General features: G+C 46.3%; 1 protein-coding gene across 1 annotated transcript in view; it reads left to right on the top strand.

Moving 5' to 3' along the window:
- Positions 1-23,814, top strand: part of LOC143745476 (GTPase IMAP family member 9-like) — a 60,254-nt gene extending 36,440 nt beyond the window's left edge. The window contains exons 4-5 of the mRNA XM_077237597.1: positions 13,891-13,968; positions 23,116-23,814. Coding sequence (XP_077093712.1) covers positions 13,891-13,968; positions 23,116-23,768 — 731 coding nt within the window. The 3' untranslated portion in view covers positions 23,769-23,814. The remainder of the gene's footprint in view (positions 1-13,890; positions 13,969-23,115) is intronic.
- Positions 23,815-24,120: the final 306 nt, after the last annotated feature.

The following is a 24,120-nucleotide window of genomic DNA, read 5'->3' as shown; positions in this document are numbered from 1 at the left end:
TACCGACCCCTGTATGCCCACCTGTTCTGGAAGAAACTAACTTGTCACATAACGACTGTTTCACAGTTTCTGATTGCCTTTTGATATGAAGAACTGTCGGGTCAGTTTGATGACAAACTTTGCAATTCAGTCGCCCATTACAATCCTTGCTCATGTGCCCAGTACACAAGCATGCAAAGCAAACTCCCCTTTTCCTAAGAAAATCGATCTTTTCCTTATGCTTTCATTAAATCGAACTGATCACACTGCTTCCATGAGGGATTATTAGAACAACATAGGCAATCATCCTTTTCAGCCTTGGCTGAGTCTGATTTTGAACTCCCAGATCCTGAAATTGAGTCTATGTTTGCTACTGTGATAGCAAAGTTATTTCCCTTCATTCTTTCCTTGGGCTGTGAGCTAAATCTTGTCAATGTCTTTGTTCCAGTGACACATAATGACGACTGTATATCACCAAACAAGGGGTCAGAAAGAATTCGGACATGACGTTCTATGAATGTGACCAAATCGGCAAAACAAGCTCGACGATTACTTGTTTCCATTATGTCATAAGCTGTTACTCTCCACTGATCCCTCAGCTTGAATGGCAATTTGGAGATAACATTTCGCATGTTTACAGGCATATCCATTTCTTGCATGTGCTGAAGCTCCCCCATTACATTGCAACAGCCACGCAAGAACAGTGCATAAGCTTGCAGTGATTTCACATCCTCGTTTTTCACAGGCTTCCAAGCCAGAGCCTTTTCAATATAGGCAGTAGCAATTTTGTACTCATTGCCGAAGTGTTCTTTTAAAAGATTCTTTGCTACTGTATAACCACGCTCAGGAGCCATGTGTTGACAACTACGTATCAGATCTCGTGGTTGCCCAAGAGTAAATTGCTCTAAATAATACAAACAATCTGCTTTACTGGCTTTTTCTTCCACACCTTGTTCAAAAGCTTTTATAAAGGTTCTGTATTAAAGAGAATCTCCATCAAATATGGGAAAATCTCTTGGTGGCAATGACATTGAACGCTGATGTTGAAGCATGGCAGTTGTGATTTCATTTTGCTTATGCATGATGTTAAGTATACCATCAGATGTATTCTGACCAGTGGCATCATAACATACAGACCGCTTGTCCTTTAATTGAAAAGTTGGGTGTTGTGATATTCCATGAGCAGCTGTTGTCTGTCGTTGTTTATCAACAGCATACTGTTGGCTTGTAACAATGTTAATCTAACTCTCACTTGTTTTAGGTGGCACATCAACTATTTGGCCAGGGAGAAATGTATGAACACTTTGTTGAACTGATTTCACTTGTCCGGGTTTGTATGCCAGTGCCATAGGATTTAATTCATTGCCAGATTTACTTCCTTCCTTTTCCAATTGGAAACTCTTAACACTTGTAGATCCTTGAGAAGAGCTTTTTTATTCAAAAGCCTCCAAAACAGCCAATTTAGCAGTAGATGCAGCCTCCAAATCGAGCTGCTCCCTTTTTCTCCTTAACTGCTGCTCCTGTTCCTCAAGAGCATGCATATCTTTTAAACAAGCAGCACGAGCAACAAGTGCAGCTCTATCTGCTTCTGCTTTTACCCTGGCAGAGGATGCAGTGCTGCTTCTATTACTGCTCTTGCTGCATTTTGAACATTTACTTTCCACATTGGACACACTGTCATTTGGATTAATAATACCATCATCAATAACATCACATTCTCTTACAGACACATTACCTTCATTACACAAAACCCATTGATTTGCATCAGCAATGCATTCATCATAAAACATAGTTTTTGCCTTAAACCACGTTCCCCTTCAGGGACTACCGCTGCGTGTAATCGCAGTGGGAACGCCCTCCAGCGTAACGCGTCTGAAGCATGAATGAAATCAGTCAATGGAGAGATGGAGCGTCATAGCGAGTGACGTCATCGACCAGGAAGCTATAAATATCCCCTTAGCACACAATACGCCAGCTTTTTGTTACTTCAGCAAGCTCTGTGTGTGTCTGAAATCTAGCGATTGTGTTTGTCTGTTTAGACAGGAGTTTCTCACTATATATATATATATATATATATAAAAAACAATATGAGTGTCAAAGTGACGAGCGAGCAATATAGAAAGTGTGTTTCCCCCTGTACACGATACATCACGGGTGGGGATACACATTAGCTGTGTGTTGCATGTTTGGGATTGCTGCATGCCCAGTCGGCTCTCGAGGGGGTCGATTGTGAGCATTGCGAGCGTTTTCCCTTGAGAACTCTGCGCTCGCGGCGATCGCTCTTCGAGGAGAGTGGTTTGCTGCGAGCTCCCCGAAGCTCGGGTCCCGCTTCTGTTGAGGCAGAGCGGCGGCGCTTGTCTTGGGGCTCGCAGATGGATCTCACTGGCGACGTTGAGACGGGCTCCGCCCTATCTCAGCTATCTCCAGCGAGATCTACTGCCTCTCACCCGGCTCTGGAAGCACGCGCTGCGGCGGTTACTTCTGCCCGGGTCGAGGCACATGATGTCGAACTTAGATTATCCAGTTCTGAGGAGCTAGATGTCGAAAGTTTTGCATCAGAAGAAACTGACTCGTCACTCACATACAGATGTGTTATCTCGGGCTGTAAAAAAAAAAAAAAAAAAAAAAAAAAGTCGAAAAAATAAAAAAAGTGGCCAACTGATAGGCAGGAGTCTAGAAATGAAAGCAAATTAGATGATAGACTTCTGTCTGCACGTCCTCAGCCTTCTCGCCGGTGCTTACCATTCTTCCCAGATCTTCACTCTGAGGTTTCAAAGACCTGGGTTAGACCTGTTTCAAATAGAAATTTATACTAACCAGGCTAATGCTTATAGAAACATTTTTGGTGCAAAAGCTTCAGGGTACGTGACCATGCCGAAGGCAGAGGAGCTATCTCTCTCCTGCTTCGTCATCTTCACTTAAAGCACCGGCTCTGCCCTCTAAGCCACTAAAAAAAATATATATATATATACTTCTGTGTTAGTGGGGAAGGCTTACTCGGCGCACTATGGCCATTATGCAGGCTTATCAGGCTGACCTGCTTAAAGATGCTTGTGAGGGGGGTGAAATTTCTGTGGATATGATTAATGAGCTCAGGCAGACTGCTGATCTCACTCTCCGGGCCACCAAGGAGACCGCTAAATCTATCGGCCGGTCTACGGCATGGTGGCCACAGAGAGACACTTGTGGTTGAGTCAGACCTCTATGAAGGAGAAAGATAAGACTCTCCTTTTAATGCTCCAGTTTCGCCTGCGGGCCTCTTCGGTGACGCTCTTCACTCTGTCACGGAGAGGTTCCAGGAAGAGAAGAAACAGGCGGCTGCTTTTCAGAAATTTATGCCCCTTAAAGTGCGTGTCGCTGGGGCTGCTGAGCGAGGGCAGTCCCAGCCGCCGAGTACTTCAAAAAGAGCGGAGCAGAAACGGAGTGTCGCGTCTCGTGCCCCCCCGCAGAGAAACTGGAGGGACGAGGCGGGGCGCTCTCCGGCGCGACCTTCTCGGGGTCGGGCTGATCTGAGGACAGTCATTATCGCCAAGAAGGCCGCGTCGAAAAAATCCTGACGTGCTGAACGTCAGGACTCTGAGGGTGGTCCCCATCGTGGAAGACTTGAGTTCACTGCACAAAAACACGGTGCCCTGTCTTTCCCGATGCCCTCAGGGGTCTGCTCTACTAACCCTGCCTATACAGGGCGTAGAGAGACTCGGCGAGCGATTTCCCGAGGGACGCTCGCCCCCTCCGAGGAGGGTTGTGGAGTGCCCAGACCAGCTGTTCCCTGCCAGTACGTTACAGGGCGCTGTGTCTGTCACTCGGGATGTTCATCCAGAGGCCAGCCTCGAGAGGCTGGTTCCCTTAGCGAAAGGAGCTATAGAGCGGGTTCCTCCACCCAGTAGGGAGTTAGGATACTACAGCCAGTTCTTCATCTTTCCGAAAAAAGATGGAGGGCTGCGTCCCTTTCTAGATCTGCATCCCTTAAATCGCGCTGTAGGAAAGCTCAAATTCAAGATGCTCACTCTTAAGCAGATCGTGTCAAATCAGATCCGAGGACTGGTTCGTCACGATAGATCTAAAGGACGGTTACTTCCACGTATTTATCCAACCTCAACACAGGAAGTTCCTGAGGTTCGCTTTCGGGGGCGAAGCTTACCAATAACAGGGTTCTTCCGTTCGGTCTAGCACTGTCACCCCGCACGTTCACGAAGTGTATGGATGCGGCTATAGCCCCGCTGAGGCTGCAGGGCATCCGTATTCTGAACTATATAGACGATTGGTTAATTCTAGCTCAATCAGAACAACATGCGGTTCGGCATCGAGATGTCGTTCTTGCTCACATCAAGAGGTTGGGGTTGAGGCGCAACGCCAAGAAGAGTGTTCTTTCTCCATTACAGAGAACCACTTTTCTCGGTGTAGTGTGGGATTTGACGACGATGCAGGCACAGTTGTCACCTGCTCGTGTTGCTTCGATTCTCGCCGCAGTAGATCAGGTCAAGCTAGGCCAGTCATCCACTGTAAAACAGTTCCAGAGACTGTTAGGTCTCATGGCAGCTGCGTCCAACGTGATACCTTTTGGCCTCCTGCACAAGAGACCGTTACAGTGGTGGCTCAGAACCAGGGGATTCTCCCCGAGGGGAAATCCGCTTCGCATGATCATGAGTTCGCGATGGTGTCATCACGCCCTGGTTATGTGGAAAGATGCTCGGTTTCTGTCCCAAGGCCCTGTGTTGGGAGCTCCTTGTCGTCGCGTCATGCTAACGACAGATGCCTCTCTCACGGGGTGTGGGCGATCATGATTGGTCGCCCAGCTCAGGGTCTCTGGGAGGACCGTCACCGTCTATGGCACATAAATTGTCTAGAGATGTTGGCAGTGTTTCAGGCTCTGAAAAATTTCCTCCCAGACCTAAGGGGCCACCATGTTCTTGTCCGGTCAGACAACACATCGGTGGTCTCTTATATCAACCATCAGGGGGGTCTGCGTTCTCGCCCACTTTACAAACTGGCACGTCAGATCCTTCTATGGTCCCAGGGGAAAATTCTTTCTCTGAGAGCTATTTATCTCCCGGGGTATTTAAATCAGAGGGCAGACATCCTGTCGAGGCAGGGGCCGAGGCCCGGGGAATGGAGTCTTCACCCCGAGGTGGTGGAGCTCCTATGGGAACATTTTGGTCGTGCCGAGGTAGACCTATTTGCTTCCCGAGAGACATCACACTGTCCACTGTGGTTCTCTCTCAGCCTGCCAGCCCTACTGGGGTTGGACGCGATGGTACATCTGTGGCCGAGGTCACGTTTGTACGCTTTTCCCCCGATCGCTCTGCTCCCGGGAGTTCTGGAGAGGGTTCGCCGGGACGGGCTCAGTCTTCTGCTAATAGCCCCGTTCTGGCCGGCCCGAGTATGGTTTGCGGACCTAGTGTCTCTCCTCGACGGCTCTCCCCTGGAGATACCGATCAGGAGAGATCTACTCTCTCAGGCGAGTGGGTCGATCCTTCACCCCCGCCCAGAACTATGGAGGCTGTGGGCTTGGCCTCTGAGGGGGCCCAGCTCATAGATTCTGGTCTCTCGACTGAGGTCGTTGAGACCATCCTCCAATCCAGAGCTCCCGCCACGAGGAAGTTATATGCCGCGAGCTGGAAACTTTTCACCTCTTGGTGTGGAGAGCGCCAGCAGGACCCAGTTAACTGCCCGGTTGGTACAGTGCTGGATTTCCTGCAGGACCGTCTTTCCACAGGGTTATCCCACTCCACACTGAAGGTGTACGTGGCGGCCTTAGCTGCTTACCACGCCCCTTCGAGCAGAGGTTCTCTCGGGAGACACCCACTTATATCTCGCTTCCTTCGTGGCGCCTTGAGGCTGAGGCCTGCAGTTCGCACGAGGGTACCAGCTTGGGATCTGGCCATTGTCTTAGAAGGTCTCTCCCTAGCTCCTTTCGAGCCCATCGAGGAAGTTTCAGAAAAGTTTCTTACGCTAAAGACTATCCTTCTTCTCGCTATCTCATCTCTAAAAAGAATTGGAGATATTCAAGCACTTTCGGTGGCTCCCTCGTGCCTGGAATTTGCTCCTGGTATGGTTAAGGCCTTTCTCTGTCCGAGACCAGGTTATGCTCCTAAGGTGCCAACTACTTTTGTTAGACCTATAGTTCTGCAGGCTTTCTGTCCTCCGCCTTTTCTGACGTCAGACCAGAAGTGACTTAATTTGCTGTGCCCCGTTAGGGCTTTAGATGCTTATGTCCACAGAGCTGCCCTGTGGAAGAGATCGGAAAAACTGTTTGTCTGTTTTGGGTCACCTAAGAAAGGGTGTCCGGCATCTAAGCAAAGGATGAGCAAGTGGGTGGTCGAGGCCATCTCGCTTGCTTACGGTTCGGCCCATCAGCCTTCACCTTTGGCTGTAAGGGCTCATTCCACCAGGAGTATGGCTGCCTCTACAGCTCTTCTTTCAGGAGCTTCTCTTCAGGACGTTTGTGATGCAGCAGGCTGGTCCTCACCGCACACTTTCGTTAGAATTTATTCCCTTGATCTTAGCTCCACTCCCGGGGCTCAGGTTCTCTCGTCGGTTTGTGTCTCCTAATGACACACGACGGGGATTTGGTCGTATGGGGATGTGGGTATTGCGTTCCCACTGCGATTACACGCAGCGGTAGTCCCTGAAGGGGAACGTCCCGGGTTACATATGTAACCCTAGTTCCCCGAAGGGACGGACGCTGCGTGTCCTGCCATACTCCCGGCATGCCCTTGGGTCGCTTGCTTCAGTAACTTTAAGCTGGCGTATTGTGTGCTAAGGGGATATTTATAGCTTCCTGGTCGATGACGTCACTCGCTATGACGCTCCATCTCTCCATTGACTGATTTCATTCATGCTTCAGACGCGTTACGCTGGAGGGCGTTCCCACTGCGATTACACGCAGCGTCCGTCCCTTCGGGGAACTAGGGTTACATACGTAACCCGGGACGTTTCTTGTTCTTCTCTTTCATCAGGTGACAATAAACCCAATACGGACTCATGAATGCTTTTAGCATTATCACATACCTCAATGAACTCTTTAAGTGCATATTGTACCTGTAATTTGTCACCCTTTTGAATACACTCTTGCAAGGATTTTCTTATATTATCTGCCTTATTCAATTTGTCTTTTCTGCCAGCTTGAAACTTATCCAATTTATCAGCTAATGCTTTTATAAAAGTTTAACCACATGTTTTTCAGTTTGTACTTCCACATTGCTAACCACATATTTGATTTTACAGCTGATACACCAGACCCCACAGTTACTTTTTGTGTCTCCATAAGGATTAGTCTTTTTTTTAATAGTTCACACAGTCACTATCAAAGTCTTTTATCCGCCCGCGTTGGCGATCAGACCATTTATTTCATTTAATTCCGTGTGCACACAACTTAATGGCCATAAAACAGTGTAGCGCTACACATACCTCAGTGCGTTGGGCGACATTAGATGGTCCTTTGTTTCTTCAACTGGTTTTAGAGAATATCAATCCAGCATCGTGACGTCCTTTACACTGACTGCAAACAGCAACGCATTTGCACAGACAAAATCCAGCGACTCCGGTTAACATACATCGCGTTAACATACACCTCTTCCTTGTACCCAAACGTACTGAAGTTCCAAACAAAGTTCCACATGCAAGGTTTTGACTTGAATTGTAGGAGCTAAATCCAATACTTCAAGCTACTGAGTTGTTTGGTCCCGGAGTAATTAGGTTGAATCACTTTCTTGCGGTTTGGTGTTACATTGTTTACTTCCTCCATAAGAAAAGAGAAGACCATTCTTCCGTTGCATCACCGTACACGTTTATTGACTACACAACACCACCGTGCATAATGTTCAATTTTGCTTTTTCTTTGTATTAAAGAGAAGTTTACATTGGTTCACCGCTTTCGTTTTTGTGGTCAAAACCTTTTTGCCCTTCCGGGTCAACACACCTATCTACAACATAAGGAAGGCTACCTATATACACTGATATCACAGCGCCACTCAATGGTCAAAAATGAGAACAACACATAACCCTTATAATACATTTTGGCTCCTACAGCTGGGGTTAGGTGTTTTGCTCATGGAGACCTCTACACTTGGTCAGGTGGAACCAGGGATAGAACCACCAACCTTCCGGTTTGTAGACAACCTACATGAACCACTGAGACACTTCCATCAATTCAGAATTAAATGAATTTGCAGCAATTTGTACAAATAAAGAGTCTGTAGGCCTATATACTATAGGCTACGTATTGTAGCCATTACATAAGCGCATTTAGTTTCATATTTGTTAAAATATTATAATGTTATTTTTTTCCCCATCTATGTTATTATGAAAAGTGAACAGCATGAGTAAGATAGGATTCTAAATATATTGGGAGACATGGAATGGGTCAGACATTATTTTGACCACTTCATTAAGTTTTGTTTTTAAGAAAGCCTTTCTTTAAAGTGAATTTTCATTATGTATAAATTGTATCTTAATTTTAATAAATTTTTCCATTAACCAATTGCCTGTATTTAATAAAAAATAAGCAAATACAGCAGACAATATAATCATATCATGGAGGCGCGGGCGCGGTCACTTGCATTGCACGTAAACTGGTGCGCATCTCAATATAAATTAACCGAAACTATGCCTCACAGACATGAGACATATATCTATAGAGAGCTTGAAATGTCTTTAAACAAAACAATTCAAAACTAAAAGAAATAAGCTACTCTCTGATTATGTGTGTTTCTCTCTATGTTATTTTTATTTTCCAAAGAAGAAAGAAAAATAAATACAGGTGTGGGACTGTCACAATGTCTGGGTTGGGGTTCCCTGGGTGTCCAATAGAGGTCTCTCTCCCTTATCGTCACCAACTCATCATGAACTGCAATTCCCATAATCCTTTGTCTGTACTCATCATCTGATCATTGCACACAGCTGTTCCCACTCACATCGTTTGCACCTGGCTATTTATACCCTGTCTGTTTCTGTGTTCATTGTGGATTCCTTGTTTATTGTCTTGTTGCACTTCTCAGTTCCACTCTTGATTGTTTCTTGTTTTTGGACTGTCGTTTATGGATTTTGACCTTTTGCCTGGCTGGATTGTTAGTACGGATTACCCTAATAAACTGCGCTTGGATCTTACCTTTTCTTGTGTGCATTACGATCTGGGTCTCCTATGACGTTATTTGAAATTTTTGCTATGTGTGCTTGAAGGTCTGAGGAGAACATAGCTGCCAGATGTCAAGTGGGAGAAGGGAGGGTCCAATACTGCTACTAGCAGCTCCCCGGAACCCCTTTCCGCCAGCACAACGGGTACCTGTTCAGCTAGCACTCCTTACTACAAACAATCCTTTGAGGGAACCCGCCTAGCCAGATTTTCTGGGACTCGTGGAGGCCGTAGGAGAGGACAGGACCGATGAGAGAACCTTCCAGTGAGGCAAATTGCAGCGGTCCCAGTGGACCTCGGAGAACCTGCAGCGGCTCCAGAGGCGGAAAGCTTGGCGCTCCCGAGCAGCCCGCTGTCATCCTGGAGGCCGTCCCAGAGGCCGTCCCCGAGCAGCCTGCTGTTGTCCCGGAGGACCTTCCCGAGCAGCCTGCTGTAGCCTCGGAGGCTGTCCCCGAGCAGCCTGCTGTAGCCCTGGAGGACCCGACTTCGATTGTCCCAGAGATGCCCACTCTCCCTATTGCACCGCCAGTGGTGATCAGAGAGGCTGCAGCACCGCCGAGATCTCGCAAACGGAGGAGGAGAGGGACGTCTGCGATCCCACAGGGCCTGGAAGCCATCCCCAAGCGTCTCACCCTGCCGGCACCGCCCCAGCTCCTTGCCCTGCTGGCACCGCCCAGGTTCCTTGCTCTGCTGGCCCCACCCAGTTTCCTCGCTCTGTCGGCGCCGCCCAAGTTCCTTGCCCTGCCGATGCCACCTGTCGAGCCTGAGACTGTTCAGGTCACGTCTGCTGATCCAGAGACTGTTCACGTCACGTCGGCCTATCCAGAGACTGATCACGTCACGTCTGCCGAGCCAGTGTCTCTGGACAAGATAGCCACCGCTGAGCCGGTGTCTGTTCCTGTGCCTGAGCCGGTGTCTGTGCCTGAGCCAGTGTCTGTGCCTGTTCCTGAGCCTGGGTCTGTTCCTGTTCCTCCGCCATGGCCGCCCGAGGGATCGTGGCCGCCCGAAGGGTCGCCTCCGCCATGGCTCCCCGATGGACTGTCGTCTGCTTCGCCCTGGCCGCCTGATGGACTGTCTGCTTCGCCCTGGCCGCCCGATGGACTGTCTGCTTCGCCCTGGCCGCCTGTTGGACTCTCTGTTTCGCCCTGGCTGCCGGCTAAGCCGTCACCCCTTGTTCCTGTTCCGCTTCATGGACCTGGCCCCCCATCCCTCCCCCTGGTCCTCCACCGTTCCACCTCCCTCCTGGACTCTTGTTTTGTTTTGAAGTTGTGTCTTGGAGCGTCTGGTAGCCGCTCCGTAGAGTGGGGGTTATGTCACAATGTCTGGGTTGGGGTTCCCTGGGTGTCCAATAGAGGTCTCTCTCCCTTATGGTCTCCAACCCATCAAGAACTTCAATTCCCATATTCCTTTGTCTGTACTCATCATCTGATCATTGCACACAGCTGTTCCCACTCACATCGTTTGCACCTGGCTATTTATACCCTGTCTGTTTCTGTGTTCATTGTGGATTCCTTGTTTATTGTCTTGTAGCACTTCTCGGTTCCACTTTTGATTGTTTCTTGTTTTTGGACTGTCGATTATGGATTTTGACCTTTTTCCTGGCTGGATTGTGAGTACGGATTACCCTAATAAACTGCGCTTGGATCTTACCTTTTCTTGTGTGCATTATGTGACAGGGACAACATAAAGATCATTATCCCTTTAACCCTCTGGTCCTATTCTGTTCAACAGAGTTGAGTTTGTGGCAAAAATGTACATTCCTTATATTATTTTATTCTATGCTTTGGTACTTTTCCCACAATAACGTGCATTTGGGAATATGGACGATACTTGTGCTGTTGAACCAATTTAGCAACTTAAAAACATACGCCAACATCACAAGAGAATGAACCAATATATTTATAAATATGCAAATAGATGTTTGAGATTTCAAAATGAAACTGTTGGCTATAGCTAAACATTACAGATTAAGTGCAATTAAACATTAGATAAACAATGGTTTGCTCTTGATGTAAAGTGTAACAACAATCGTCAGGCCTCTGGCATTTGCTATCATACATAATATACATAAGTACATTGTTTATACATTTCTTCATGTATTTTAATAGTGTTGTTGAATAAAATTATGTAATTATTCACTTTTGATACTTTATTTCAGGGGTACTCAAGTTCAGATGCAAACTTGGCCACATTTAAACCACATAATATGTGAAGGGCCACAAATTACAACTTGCATCGTAAGACTTTATTTACGACAATTTTTACAGTTTTTACTTATTTAGAAATGCAGTTTATTACCTATCTTGCTAGGTAAGTCTTGCTAGTCTTTGTTTAAAGTAATACTGAACATGATTTTTTTTTTTAAATCTGGAACAATAAAGTGGATTAACAGTTTTCTAGCAATATTAATGCAAAAAAAGAGTTTCATGCGAGCCGTGCCCCGTTCCAAACTAAATTTCCAGTTATAACGGGAGGTTTTGCAAGAGTGCCATGAACTCGTTGACATGATGACAGCTCGTCACTGTAATGGGAGCGCTTTTTGCTTACTTTCTGTTTATAACCCATTGACAATTTGAATTTTAAGAGGACCATCGGCCAATTACACATTGCAGAGAGATGCGCTGATCAGCTCTAAAGTCACCCGAATCAGCTGTTAAAAACAAACTTACCATCACCAATGATTTTCTCAGATTTAGAGATCCGCACCCGATCATCACATTACAATTAAAATTCCCAGTGTTAAGCGCGATGCTATCGTAACACAGGCTATTACAGTGGAGTAGGCTGCATCTTTGGCAAAATTACATTTCTTTAATAGCCTATGCCAGGGGTCGGCAACCTATGGCACACGGAGGAGTAGCCTATAATTGCTGGCAAGTGAGCAAAACTGAGAGATGTGTAGGCTATGTATTTAATTCAGATAGCCTAAAGTAGGCTACATCGCACATACATCAACATTTGAAGTAATCATTCGTCATACAGTAACACAGCTTGTTTTATTAAGTTATGAGCTCTAAATGATGAAAATGTGATATTTCAATTAAGTGAAAATGCGCAGCTCTGAATGCACAAGCTTTGCGTTGCGCGCACACAAAAGTTGCCTGACAGCTTTACCGCTTGTTTCGCTATTTGTTGCGCTTAGCAAGTTAATGGTATATTTCGAAGATATCAAGTAGCTAGCTATATAGCCTAAAGTCCCATTAAACATTCCACACACATCACAATGACGATGATGAATGTTATTTTTTATTAATCGACCCACGGATTATCCAAAGCGTCCATGGTATACATAGGCTACATAAGTCAAGCTGTCTAATATTTGCGCAACCTTTGAGCTCAAATTATAAAAAAAAGTGCATTCATCTTTTGCATGACGCGGGCCATAAAACTAATGCCGATGGGCCGCCTGTTGAGTACCTCTGCTTTATTTGAACCAATTATTATTGCCTCATTTGTTATATATATTTAAGTCATACTAAAGGCTATTGTTCACTTAGATCTATCTTTATTACCAAAAAATATATAAATGAAATAATCGTTACTGACAGCCCTAGTTAAAACATTTGAACATGCACCTAAATTGTTTTGCATTTTGTGATTAAAATACTATTTTCCTGTCTTATATTTTGTCATTGTTGATTTCTTGAAAATAAGAATAATCATTTTCTTAAATAATAAATCAAAAGGTAAAACTCAGAATGACACATTCCAGAATATTATCTTTATAGATTACAATTAATTAATTAATCTGTTCAATTTTAAAGTTGTTGTTGTTGTTAATAATTGTGCAAATTACATAAAATTTCGACTTTGATGGTGTATGTGGCAAGCAGGGCGATGCCGAGGGACGTGAGAGAATGGCGCGAGGCCGGTGACGTGATTGTTAATGAACGACATCTGCGCGACGCACCCGTGTCGCATATTTCACGGAGGAGCGGAAGCATAAAGGAGGAGTGACAACTGTGATGATCGAGAGAGGACAGGCCTGTGTTTTATTTGTGTTTTGTGTAGCCAGCAGTCGTCCGCGAGGGGCTGCTGGCAGACATATAGTTTTTGTATTTGTTTTATTTTATTATTAAAGTTTTTGAATGTTCGCCGGTTCTCGCCTCCTTCTTCCCAAAACAACTGAACCTTGCTACAGTGTATAATTTGCATAGTCCTCATCTCCAGTAGAAAGTGAGTGAATTCTTTTTAAATATTTTTTTATCATGTTTGTAAACAATTCAGAGATGACATTAATGACATACACAACTTTGTATACAATACACAATTTTTATCAATTATATATTCAATGTCATCAGAACACAAGAAAAGAAAAGAAAAAAGTTAGTATTGATAAGAAAGATAAAAAAGGAAATATAAAAATTGAGTCACACGTTGGTGTCACGTGTCGGTGGTGCGACGTACTTCTCAACGGCGTTGGAGTCACACGTTGGTGTCACGTGTCTGTGGTCCGACAAACTTCTCAACGACGTTGGAGTCACGCGTTGGTGTCATGTGTCTGTAGTGCGACGTACCGCTTCTCTCACATAAAAGTACACGACTGTCTCCTTCGGTAGGTTATCCGTGGCACTATGCACTCGCCATACACGTCAGGGTACACTGAAGGGTAAGCGCGCCATACACAGCCTACGACATAGCTGCGGCATGAGTTCGACGCAGAAGTATAAATTGACTTTACATTGACATTTATTTCTGAAAGCGCTCAGCATTTGACATTTGCTATTTGATCAAATGCAGCTTGCATCTGTCACAACTGATATGCAATGTCATTTTAGGAAGAAAATCCTCTGCTGTGAGACGGAGGCCACTGAATCATGGAAGGATACAGCAATGGACAGAAGACAGAACTACAAGTATATATTTCACATTTATTGATTTAGCAGAGACTTATCCAAATGACCTTACAAATGAGGAACATCACAATCATGTCATAAGAGGCATTCATATTCACAGTACACAATGCAAAGTTGAAAGTACAAGTTCATAGGATTGATTAGAATTGAAATGCTTAAAAGATTAAAAAGATGTCTTTTTAACAAAGTGACAATAAGTGACTTTGTTTATGGTTATGTTATAGTTAAATGCATTCTAAAGGGACATTTAAAGGGACATTCTAAAACACTTAAGGTGAAAAACGCTTAACGTGGCTTAATGTACAGTAATAAGGCAGTGGCATTAACAGACCAAACTCAGTAAACACCAAACTAATAAAGCATAATGTGTACAGAAAAGCAGATGAGCCCAGCATAGGAACACAACACCTTTAATTACACGTTAAGCTGTTTCCTCCAAAAGAAACCCATTTAAAAGAAAACAGTTCAATGCATTAAGACAGTGATATTAAAAGACAATTGATACCTTTGACCACACCATTCTTTTAAATAGACTTGAAAATTATGTTGGCATAAGTGGAATTGCATTAGCATGGTTTAAATCATACTCATCTGACCGTTATCAGTTTGTAGCAGTAAATTAAGAGATCAGGTCAAAAGTTCAGTATGGTGTACCACAAGGCTCAGTACTAGGACCGCTGCTGTTCACTCTGTACATGCAACCCTTAGGAGATATCATTAGGAAGCATGGCTTTAGTTTTCACTGTTATGCTGATGATACTCAGCTGTATATTTCTTCACGCCCTGACAAAATTTATCAATTCACAAAATTAACGGAATGCATAGCTGATATAAAAAACTGGATGACTTGTAATTTCCTACTACTTAATTCTGAAAAAACAGAGATACTAATTATTGGACAAAAAACTTCCTCACATAGGCCTACTAACCTAGAATACTGTCTAACACTTGATGGCTGCTCTGTCAAGTCTTCGTCGTCGGTTAGGAACCTGGGTGTGTGTGTGTGTGTTTGTGTGTGTGTGTGTGTATGTGTGTGTGTGTGTATGTGTGTGTGTTTGTGTGTGTGTGTGTGTGTGTGTGCTCTTTGATAGCATTCTTTCATTTGAAAGTCACATGTCTGGTATCTGTAAACCTGCATTTTTCCTTCTTAAAAATATATCTAAATTACGTCATATGCTCTCAATGACAAATGCGTAACAATTAGTTCATGCGTGTCACGACGCACACACAGGGAAACAGATCCAGTAGCAGTATATTTATTGGGTAATCCGTACACGTAATCCAGTCCAGGCAAGGGTCAAACACCGTATAAGCAATCCAAGAACAAAACGAGAAACGAGCAGAAACAAACCTCAGAAGTGTGGGGACATAAAACAACGACTCCGTGACATGGACTGAAACAGACAGGGTATTTATACACAGAACTAAACAATGTAATGGAAAACAGCTGCGTGCAATGATGAGTGATGAGAACAGACAAAAGATAGTGGGAAATGCAGTTCCAGAATGAATGGTGACAGTAAGGGAAAGAGACCTCTAGTGGACACCCGGGGAAAACACAAACCAACACTGTGACATAACCCCCCCTCTACGGAGTGGCTACCAGACGCTCCAAGACCCACAAAAAACAAACAAAACAAGAGTCCAGGAGGGAGGTGGAACGGTGGAGGATCAGGGGGAGGGATGGGGGGCCAGGTCCATGGAAGGAAACCGAGACAGGGGGTGATGGTTTAGCCGGCGGCCAGGGCGAAGCGGACAGTCCATCGGGCGGCCAGGGCGAAGCAGACAGTCCATCGGGCGGCCAGGGCGAAGCAGACAGTCCATCGGTCGACCAGGGCGAAGCAGACAGTCCATCGGGCGGCCAGGGCGAAGCAGACAGTCCATCGGGCACCCAGGGCCAAGCAGACAGTCCATCGGGCGACCAGGGCAAACCAGAAGACCTATCGGGCGGCCAGGGCGGTGAAGACCCCTCGGGCGGCCAGGGCGGTGAAGACCCCTCGGGCGGCCAGGGCGGTGAAGACCCCTCGGGCGGCCAGGGCGGTGAAGACCCCCTCGGGCGGCCAGGGCGGTGAAGACCCCTCGGGCGGCCAGGGGGGTGAAGACCCCTCAGGCGGCCAGGGCGGTGAAGACCCCTCGGGCGGCCACGACGGTGGCTCAGGCTGAGGAACAGCAGACACCGGCTCAGGTACAGCAGACACCGGCTCAGGTACAGCAGACACCGGCTCAGGTACAGCAGACACCGGCTCAGGTACAGCAGACACCGGCTCAGGTACAGCAGACACCGGCTCAGGAACAACAGACACCGGCTCAGGAACAACAGACACCGGCTCAGGAACAGACACAAGAACTGTAACAGTCACAAGAACAAACACAAACACAGAAAAAAACACTGGCTCTGGCGCTGGAACAGACATTGGCTCCAGCTCTGGAACAGGCCTTGGCTCTGCCTCCGGCTCTGGAAAATACACTGGCTCTGCCTCCGGCTCTGGAACGGGCACTGGCTCTGCCTCCGGCTCCAGAACGGGCATTGGTTCTCCCTCCGGCTCCAGAACGGGCATTGTTTCTGCCTCCGGCTCTGGAACAGGCACTGGCTCTGCCTCCGGCTCTGGAACAGGCACTGGCTCTGCCTCCGGCTCTGGAACAGCAGACACTGGCTCCGGCTCTGAAACAGGAGACACTGGCTCCGGCTCTGGAACAGCAGACACGGGCATGTCCAGGATCCGAGCCAGACGCTCCAGATAGTCCGTAAGTGCCTTGGCGGCCACACAAATGGGCATTTCCAGATCTGTCTCAGACTGGGCAGACTGGACGTGCTCAGTCTCTGACTGGGCAGACTGGACGTGCTCAGTCTCTGACTGGGCAGACTGGACGTGCTCAGTCTCTGACTGGGCAGACTGGCAGTGCTCAGTCTCTGACTGGGCAGACTGGACGTGCACTGTCTCTGACTGGGCAGACTGGACGTGCACTGTCTCTGACTGGGCAGACAGAGCGTGCACTGTCTCTCGCTGGGCAGACGTGACGTGAACAGTCTCTCGCTGGGCAGACGTGACGTGAACAGTCTCTCGCTGGGCAGACGTGACGTGAACAGTCTCTCGCTGGGCAGACGTGACGTGAACAGTCTCTCGCTGGGCAGACGTGACGTGAACAGTCTCTCGCTGGGCAGACGTGACGTGAACAGTCTCTCGCTGGGCAGACGTGACGTGAACAGTCTCTCGCTGGGCAGACGTGACGTGAACAGTCTCTCGCTGGGCAGACGTGACGTGAACAGTCTCTCGCTGGGCAGACGTGACGTGAACAGTCTCTCACTGGGCAGACGTGACGTGAACAGTCTCTCGCTGGGCAGACGTGACGTGAACAGTCTCTGACTGGGCAGACGCGACGTGAACAGTCTCTGACTGGGCAAACGGGACGTGAACAGTCTCTGACTGGGCAAACGGGACGTGAACCATCTCTGAATCAGCCTCCAGAAAAGCGGCGGGCTGCTGGGACACGGCCTCCGGGCCTTTGGAGAAGCTAGAGGTCTTCCTCCTCCTCCGCCGTTTCCGCTGGTGAAGTGCGCGCTCTGGGCTGGATGGAAACAGCGCCGGATGAAACTCTGGACTGAATCGCACCAGCCCAGGGTCGAAGAGGGGCCTGAGTGGAAAATGGTGTTGGAATTCCTCTCGACCACCTCCTCCACTGCGACCTCCACGGGTCCCGCGAAACTTGACCAACCGGGTCCCCTCAAACAAATCCCTTCTCTCCCGCTCGGTGGCTGGGGAAGAGATATTAAAAAACATACCGCTGGATCTTGATGACGGAGTCGTTCTGTCACGACGCACACACAGGGAAACAGTAGATTCAGTAGCAGTATATTTATTGGGTAATCCGTACACGTAATCCAGTCCAGGCAAGGGTCAAACACCGTATAAGCAATCCAAGAACAAAACAACAAAAACGAGAAACGAGCAGAAACAAACCTCAGAAGTGTGGGGACATAAAACAACGACTCCGTGACATGGACTGAAACAGACAGGGTATTTATACACAGAACTAAACAATGTAATGGAAAACAGCTGCGTGCAATGATGAGTGATGAGAACAGACAAAGGATCGTGGGAAATGCAGTTCCAGAATGAATGGTGACAGTAAGGGAAAGAGACCTCAAGTGGACACCCGGGGAAAACACAAACCAACACTGTGACAATGCGTTCATAACATCAAGGATAGATTATTGTAATGCTATTATGGGTGGTTGCCCTGCACGCTTAATAAACAAATTACAGCTGGTCCAAAATGCAGCAGTTCTTACCAGAACCAGGAAGTATGACCATATTAGCCCGGTTCTGTCAACACTGCATTGGCTCCCTATTACACATCATATACATTTTTAAATATTGCTGATTATTTACAAAGCACTAAATGGTTTAGCTCCCCAGTACTTGAGCGAGCTGTTAACGCATTATAGTCCTTCACGTCTATTGCGATCTCAAAATTCTGGCCAGTTGATAATACCTAGAATATCAAAACCGACTGCTGGCGGTAGATCCTTTTCCTATTTAGCACCAAAACTTTGGAACAGACTTCCTAACATTCTCCGGGAAGCAGACACAGTCTGTCAGTTCAAATCTAGACTAAAACACATCTCTTTGACCTAGCATACACATAACACATTATAGACTTACACATGACACATTATAGGCTGCATAGATTAGGTCAGCAGAAACCGGCAACACTTCCCTCATATCCTGATGTACTCATTACATCATAAGAAGGATGGCGTCTACGCTAATATTAGTCACTCTGTTTATCCCAAGCTTTACCGCAGTCCGCCGGATCCAGGCCGTATCCGGATCTGATGAATTACCTGCGCCTGGACACGGCGACAACGCAGTCGTGAAGTGTCACTAGTCTCTCCTTTGTGAAGGCCTCCTTCCCTTTACCTCTGTACAGATAAAACGTATGGATAATTCCGGTTTACGTGGCTACGCGGAAGCGATAAAAAATTCTGTATTATAAATTTTTCAAGGCTTGTACCTTGGAACCTATTTCATGGTTTGCATTCTCAAGCCACTAGGCACTGTTTTGTGCAAATGAGCGGCCGGATCACATTAAAGGTTTTCTGTTAGAACAGTGTCGTGTTAGCGGCCCCTAAGTTAATAACTAATGATCGTTGCAACGGAAGTTAATCAATCAAAACTAACTTTAGCTGGACAATAACTTTATTCTAGAGCTGCTGTAAAGCCAAAACAGTTCTGTTACTTTAATTTCCTATTATCACTGTTAAGCTGCTTAAAAACAATCTGTATTATTAAAAGCGCAGTATAAATGAAGGTGACTTCAGAAATATGCCCAGAAAATACTAAGAGTACAAGTAGCTTCATATCAGTGTGCTGCGCGCTATTTGATCATGATTTTTTTCCTTCAGGAAGCGGATTTTCTGTTGCCCGTAAGAAAGGGTATTTCTTGTGTTCGTTGCCATACTTCAGAGAAGTTTCACTCCTCTCAAGCAGACAAGATGAGCTACAGGAAATGCATCGACCCGTGCGACAGGTTCATCGCAGGAGGAGACACTAACAACAGGTGCATGCTATGTTTGGGCCTTAATCACGCTCAGATGGCGCTTAGCGGCCTATCTGACTGTCGACACTGCGATAGCCTGCGTTTAAAAGTTTTGCGCTCCAGGCTCGCCTGCTTTCTGATAAAAGAAGACCTCGCGCATATTTCTTTTGGGTGTGGCCCGTTTGACGATGATGTACTGTCTACAGCGGCCTCTGAGGACTCTGAGGAGCTCATAGGCGATGGGTTTAGTTCTCTCCTTCCCTCAGTGGACAAACGCTCAGTGGACAACCTCTCAAAAGGAGAAACGCACTTCTCTGTCGTACAATGAGCTGTAGACAAGCTGGGACTAGAATGGGAGTGCGAGCCAGCGCAAACTCAGGCCCAGTCGAAACTGGCAGATCGATATTTGGCCAGCCAGTTTAGCCCCTTAAGCCTCTCCCCTTCTTCCAAGACCTCCACCACGAGTCTTGGCAGCAGCTATTTTCGGCACGCATTACTAACCCCGCTGATTTCGCCATGGTTCCTAAAATGGCTATGTGGAAATGCCGCCCACTGAAGAAATGCTTGCGGCCCATGTCGCCCCGACTTCAGCTCCAGCTTGGAAGTCACGGCCCTTGCTGCCATCCAAACCTTGCAGGATTACTTCAGCTTTGGTTGGAAAATCATACATGGCCGCTGGACAGGCAGAAGCTTCTCTTCACTCTGGGGGTGTACTTCAGGCTTATCAAGCAGAGCTACTTAAAGAGCTAGATGAAGGGGAAGGTATGACACCAGAGGCTAAAGAGGAGCTCAGGCGGGCTACTTGGCTCACCTTTGGCTCACTTTTACTGACATCAAAGAAAAGGACAAAACCTTCATGCTGGATGCCCCCATATCTAAAAGACGCCCTATTTGGTGAGTCTGTGACCACTGTGGTGTAAAAATTTCAAGCAGCGAAACCGCAGTCGCAGTTTTTCGCCAGCTCATCCCGCACAGGTCTAGGGAGAACGAGACCGACCCAGGAGTGGCCCAGAGCCAGACTTTACGCCTTCCCACCAATTCGGTTACTCTCGGCGGTTCTTCTCAGAGTGAGAACAGCCAAGGTTAGACGTCTTTTGCTTGTGGTCCAGTTTTGGCCCACTCAGATATGGTTCTCAGACCTGGTAAGTCTGTTAGTCAACCCTCTTTGGGAGGTTCCCCTCAGACCGGACCTGTTGACTCAGGCCCAGGGTACGGTTTGGCATCCCCATTATGGATACTTATGGAAGTTGTGGGTGTGACCCCTGAGCGGGGCATGATTATCCATTCCATTCTCTCAGCTGAGATTACAGACACTGTTCTTAATTCTGGGGCCCCTTCTACGAGGCGCTTGTATGCTTTTAAATGGAGGCTGTTCATCTCTTGGTATGGCCAACACAACCTGGACCCAGTTCCTTGCCCTGTGAGTTCAATACTGGAGTTCCTACAGAGTCGTTTTTCAGCAGGAGCAGCCCCTGCCACACTTAAGGTTTATGTGGCGGCTATATCACCTGAGCATGTGCCCTTGGGAATTGTTTCTGTAGGATGTTACCCCCGGTTTCTCTTTTTCTACAAGGGACTAGACAGCTTAGGCCTTTCCATCCTGTATGAATTCCCTTTTGGGATTTAGCTTTCATTCTGGAAGGGCTGGTGAATCACCATTCAAGCCATTTAGTGGCTCTATCCTCCCTCTAGAGAATTGGGGATCTGCAGGCTCTTTCTATTAGCCTTCCTTGTATGGAGTTTGCCACGGGGTTGGTTAAAGTCTTGTTGTGACCTAGGACTGGGTATGTTCCTACGGTCGCTTCGGTCCCTTTCCGTTCCCAGCAAAGCGTTGGCTATTGGCCAATCAAATTGGCGTGATGGTATAAGGGCTTCAGACATTCGTCACACCGGAGTGTGTTCCCATAGCGACCGCTATTGCAGTTTCTCATTCCCTGCTCAGGGAACCAGGGTTACATACGTAACGAGACGTTTTTCTCCTAGAAATCGGTCATAAAGAGAATGCTTAATGTGACTTTCTGTAAGTGTTGTGGCGGGGAAGCAAACAACAGACACAGAAGGAGTGGTTTCAAGCCTCGGAGAGGCATTTATTAAATTAAATAAACACAAAATGTCCAAAAATGGGGAAATAATGTGTAAAAACAAAAGGGGATCTGGTGTCCTCGTTGTGCCAGGGAATCGTGAAGGAAAGGTAGTGAAGAGATGGGATGGGTCCAGGTAAGGGGGTGGTGTTCTGCGGTCGCACGCGCTTCTCTCTCTCCTTGGGTTGAGGCGTGAGGGGGCGGCGGCTTTGGCATCGCGACTTGTCCTCTCTTGGCCCCGACAACGAAGGGGATTAGCGGCCCGGCATCCTAGCCTGTCAGCGGCGTTACGCGTGTTCTCCGTTCAGACCGCGGGTCCGGCGACTCACAGCTCCAGCGAAGCGGGAATCCCTCCGCAAACACCCTTCCTGAACCCACGAAGACACCAGTGTGCATGCACAGGGAAGAGACCGGTCTCTCGAGGAGAGGCACGCTCAGCATTTAACAGCGGCGGTGATGAGGCTTCATTCTCGTCAGGTGTGCCTCATCACACGCCACCAATTCTCCTCATCAGCTGATTACAAGGGAGAGGCAGACAATCCATCACAGTGTAGACTTCAAAATTAAACTTTTCCTCGTTATGGTTGAATCTCGGAAGCAACACCAATTATTTTGCCAAGAGATCCCTTATTTATTATTTTTATGTGTCAGCACAGTAGAGAAACAGGCATAAAAGAGGAAGGTTACAGGCGAGGTGGACTTCATTCCAGATTTCTCTGTTCCCCATTTCTCTGTCCTCTCTCCCCATCTTTTCCCTCTCACCCCCTCTCATGCCAGCTGTTTGTGTTTCTCTGGGGTCCTACACTAAGGATTTGAGCTTATATACACCACTGAAGACCTTACAAATTCCTTGTTAAAATGGAACGCATATCTCACGCTTATACATGGCACATTACACTTTCCATATAAAGAAAACTGTCCTTTAGTGTATACATTCGTGGTACATATGCATCAGGGGAAAACATTTCTTTCATTATAAAGAACAGGCCAACCGTACAACAGATGAACACATCATCATCAGTGGAACATATGTTGCATTGCACACATACTTCTATGCAAAAATATAGCTCATCCCATATCTCTCTAACTTTACAAAATACATTATACAAATTATTATGAACATTAATAAAGGAAAATAATACTGAAAATAACATTAAACAGTGAAATTTTAGTCTTCAGTATGACTATGATATTAAGACTCTTCTGTATGCCCTTTGGGGCATGTTGTCACATTTCACTTCCATTCTTTCAGGGTTATTAAAGAAAAAACTATGCACTGTATAAATTAAACAAAACCACATAATTGTACTAGACTAGGGAAATTAATGTGGGAACAATAAATTCCCTGAATCCTAAGTGGATTTACACAAACTGAGAAAGTCAGAAAGTGTTAGGTTGTTTCCTGCTCTACTACTCCCAGCTTTTTAACAAGTTTATTTAAAACTTCGGATCTCAGTTTTAATTTATATTTGTAATTATTTTTAAATGCTCTATTTAATCCTAAAAATTATAATCTGATTCACAGGATCAGCTTCATCTGAACTCAGGATTGTTCTTCTGGGTAAAACTGGTTCAGGAAAGAGTGCGACAGGAAACACCATCTTAGGTCGAGAGTGTTTTAAAGGGGATGCTTCACCAGGGTCGGTTACTAACACCTGTGAGAGAAAAGAAGAACAGATTGATGAGAAGAGCATCTCAGTCATCGACACTCCAGGACTGTTTGATACGATAATGGCAGGGGAGAAACTGAAGGAGGAAATAGAAAAGTGTGTCTACATGTCTGCTCCTGGTCCTCATGTGTTTCTGATGGTCATCAGACTGGGTGTGAGATTTACAGAAGAGGAGAAAAACACAGTGAAATGGATCCAGGAGAACTTTGGAGAAGAAGCTGCACGCTACACCATCATTCTGTTCTCTCACGCTGATGCACTATACGGGAAACCATTAGATAAGTATATCAGAGAAAGTAATGATCTCCAGGCTCTTGTTGAGAAGTGTGGAGGCAGATTTCACTCATTCCACAATAAAAACATGGAGAACCGCTCTCAGGTCACTGAACTGCTGGAGAAGATTGAGACGATGGTGGAAGCGAACGGAGGGCATCATTACACTAACGAGATGTACCAGGCCGCTCAGAGCAAGATATTAGACAGAGCAAAGTTCTGTAAGTGTCTTTGACTTTCTGTGTTTTTGAGACATAACCCTTACGAAAATACTTTCCCATCCCTTATGAAAAAGAAGTATACTTCAAGTTTATTTTCTGAATTATACTTGGACTAAATTGGCCCACTTTTAGTATATAAAAGTATACGTTTAAGTGTTCTATAAGTGTAGCAGTAGTAAACTTTAAGTACACAACTAGATTTCTCATTTGTAATGCATCTGTACTACAAGTGAACTTTAAGTATACTCGTAGTTTACTATATTAATACAAGTAGTAATTTTTTTAGTTTATGAAAGTACACACTAAAGTGTACTCTCAGTAAACTACTAGTTTAGTAGTTCCCTTTCGAAGGGAACTCAACAATAC

This window comes from Siphateles boraxobius, unplaced genomic scaffold (genome assembly GCF_051911475.1).
Source record: "Siphateles boraxobius isolate OS27281-9 unplaced genomic scaffold, OSU_SipBor_1 204, whole genome shotgun sequence".
NCBI classification, from domain to species: domain Eukaryota; kingdom Metazoa; phylum Chordata; class Actinopteri; order Cypriniformes; family Leuciscidae; genus Siphateles; species Siphateles boraxobius.
The sequence above is the reverse complement of the archived record's forward strand: the minus strand, read 5'-3'. Positions and strand labels throughout refer to the sequence as shown.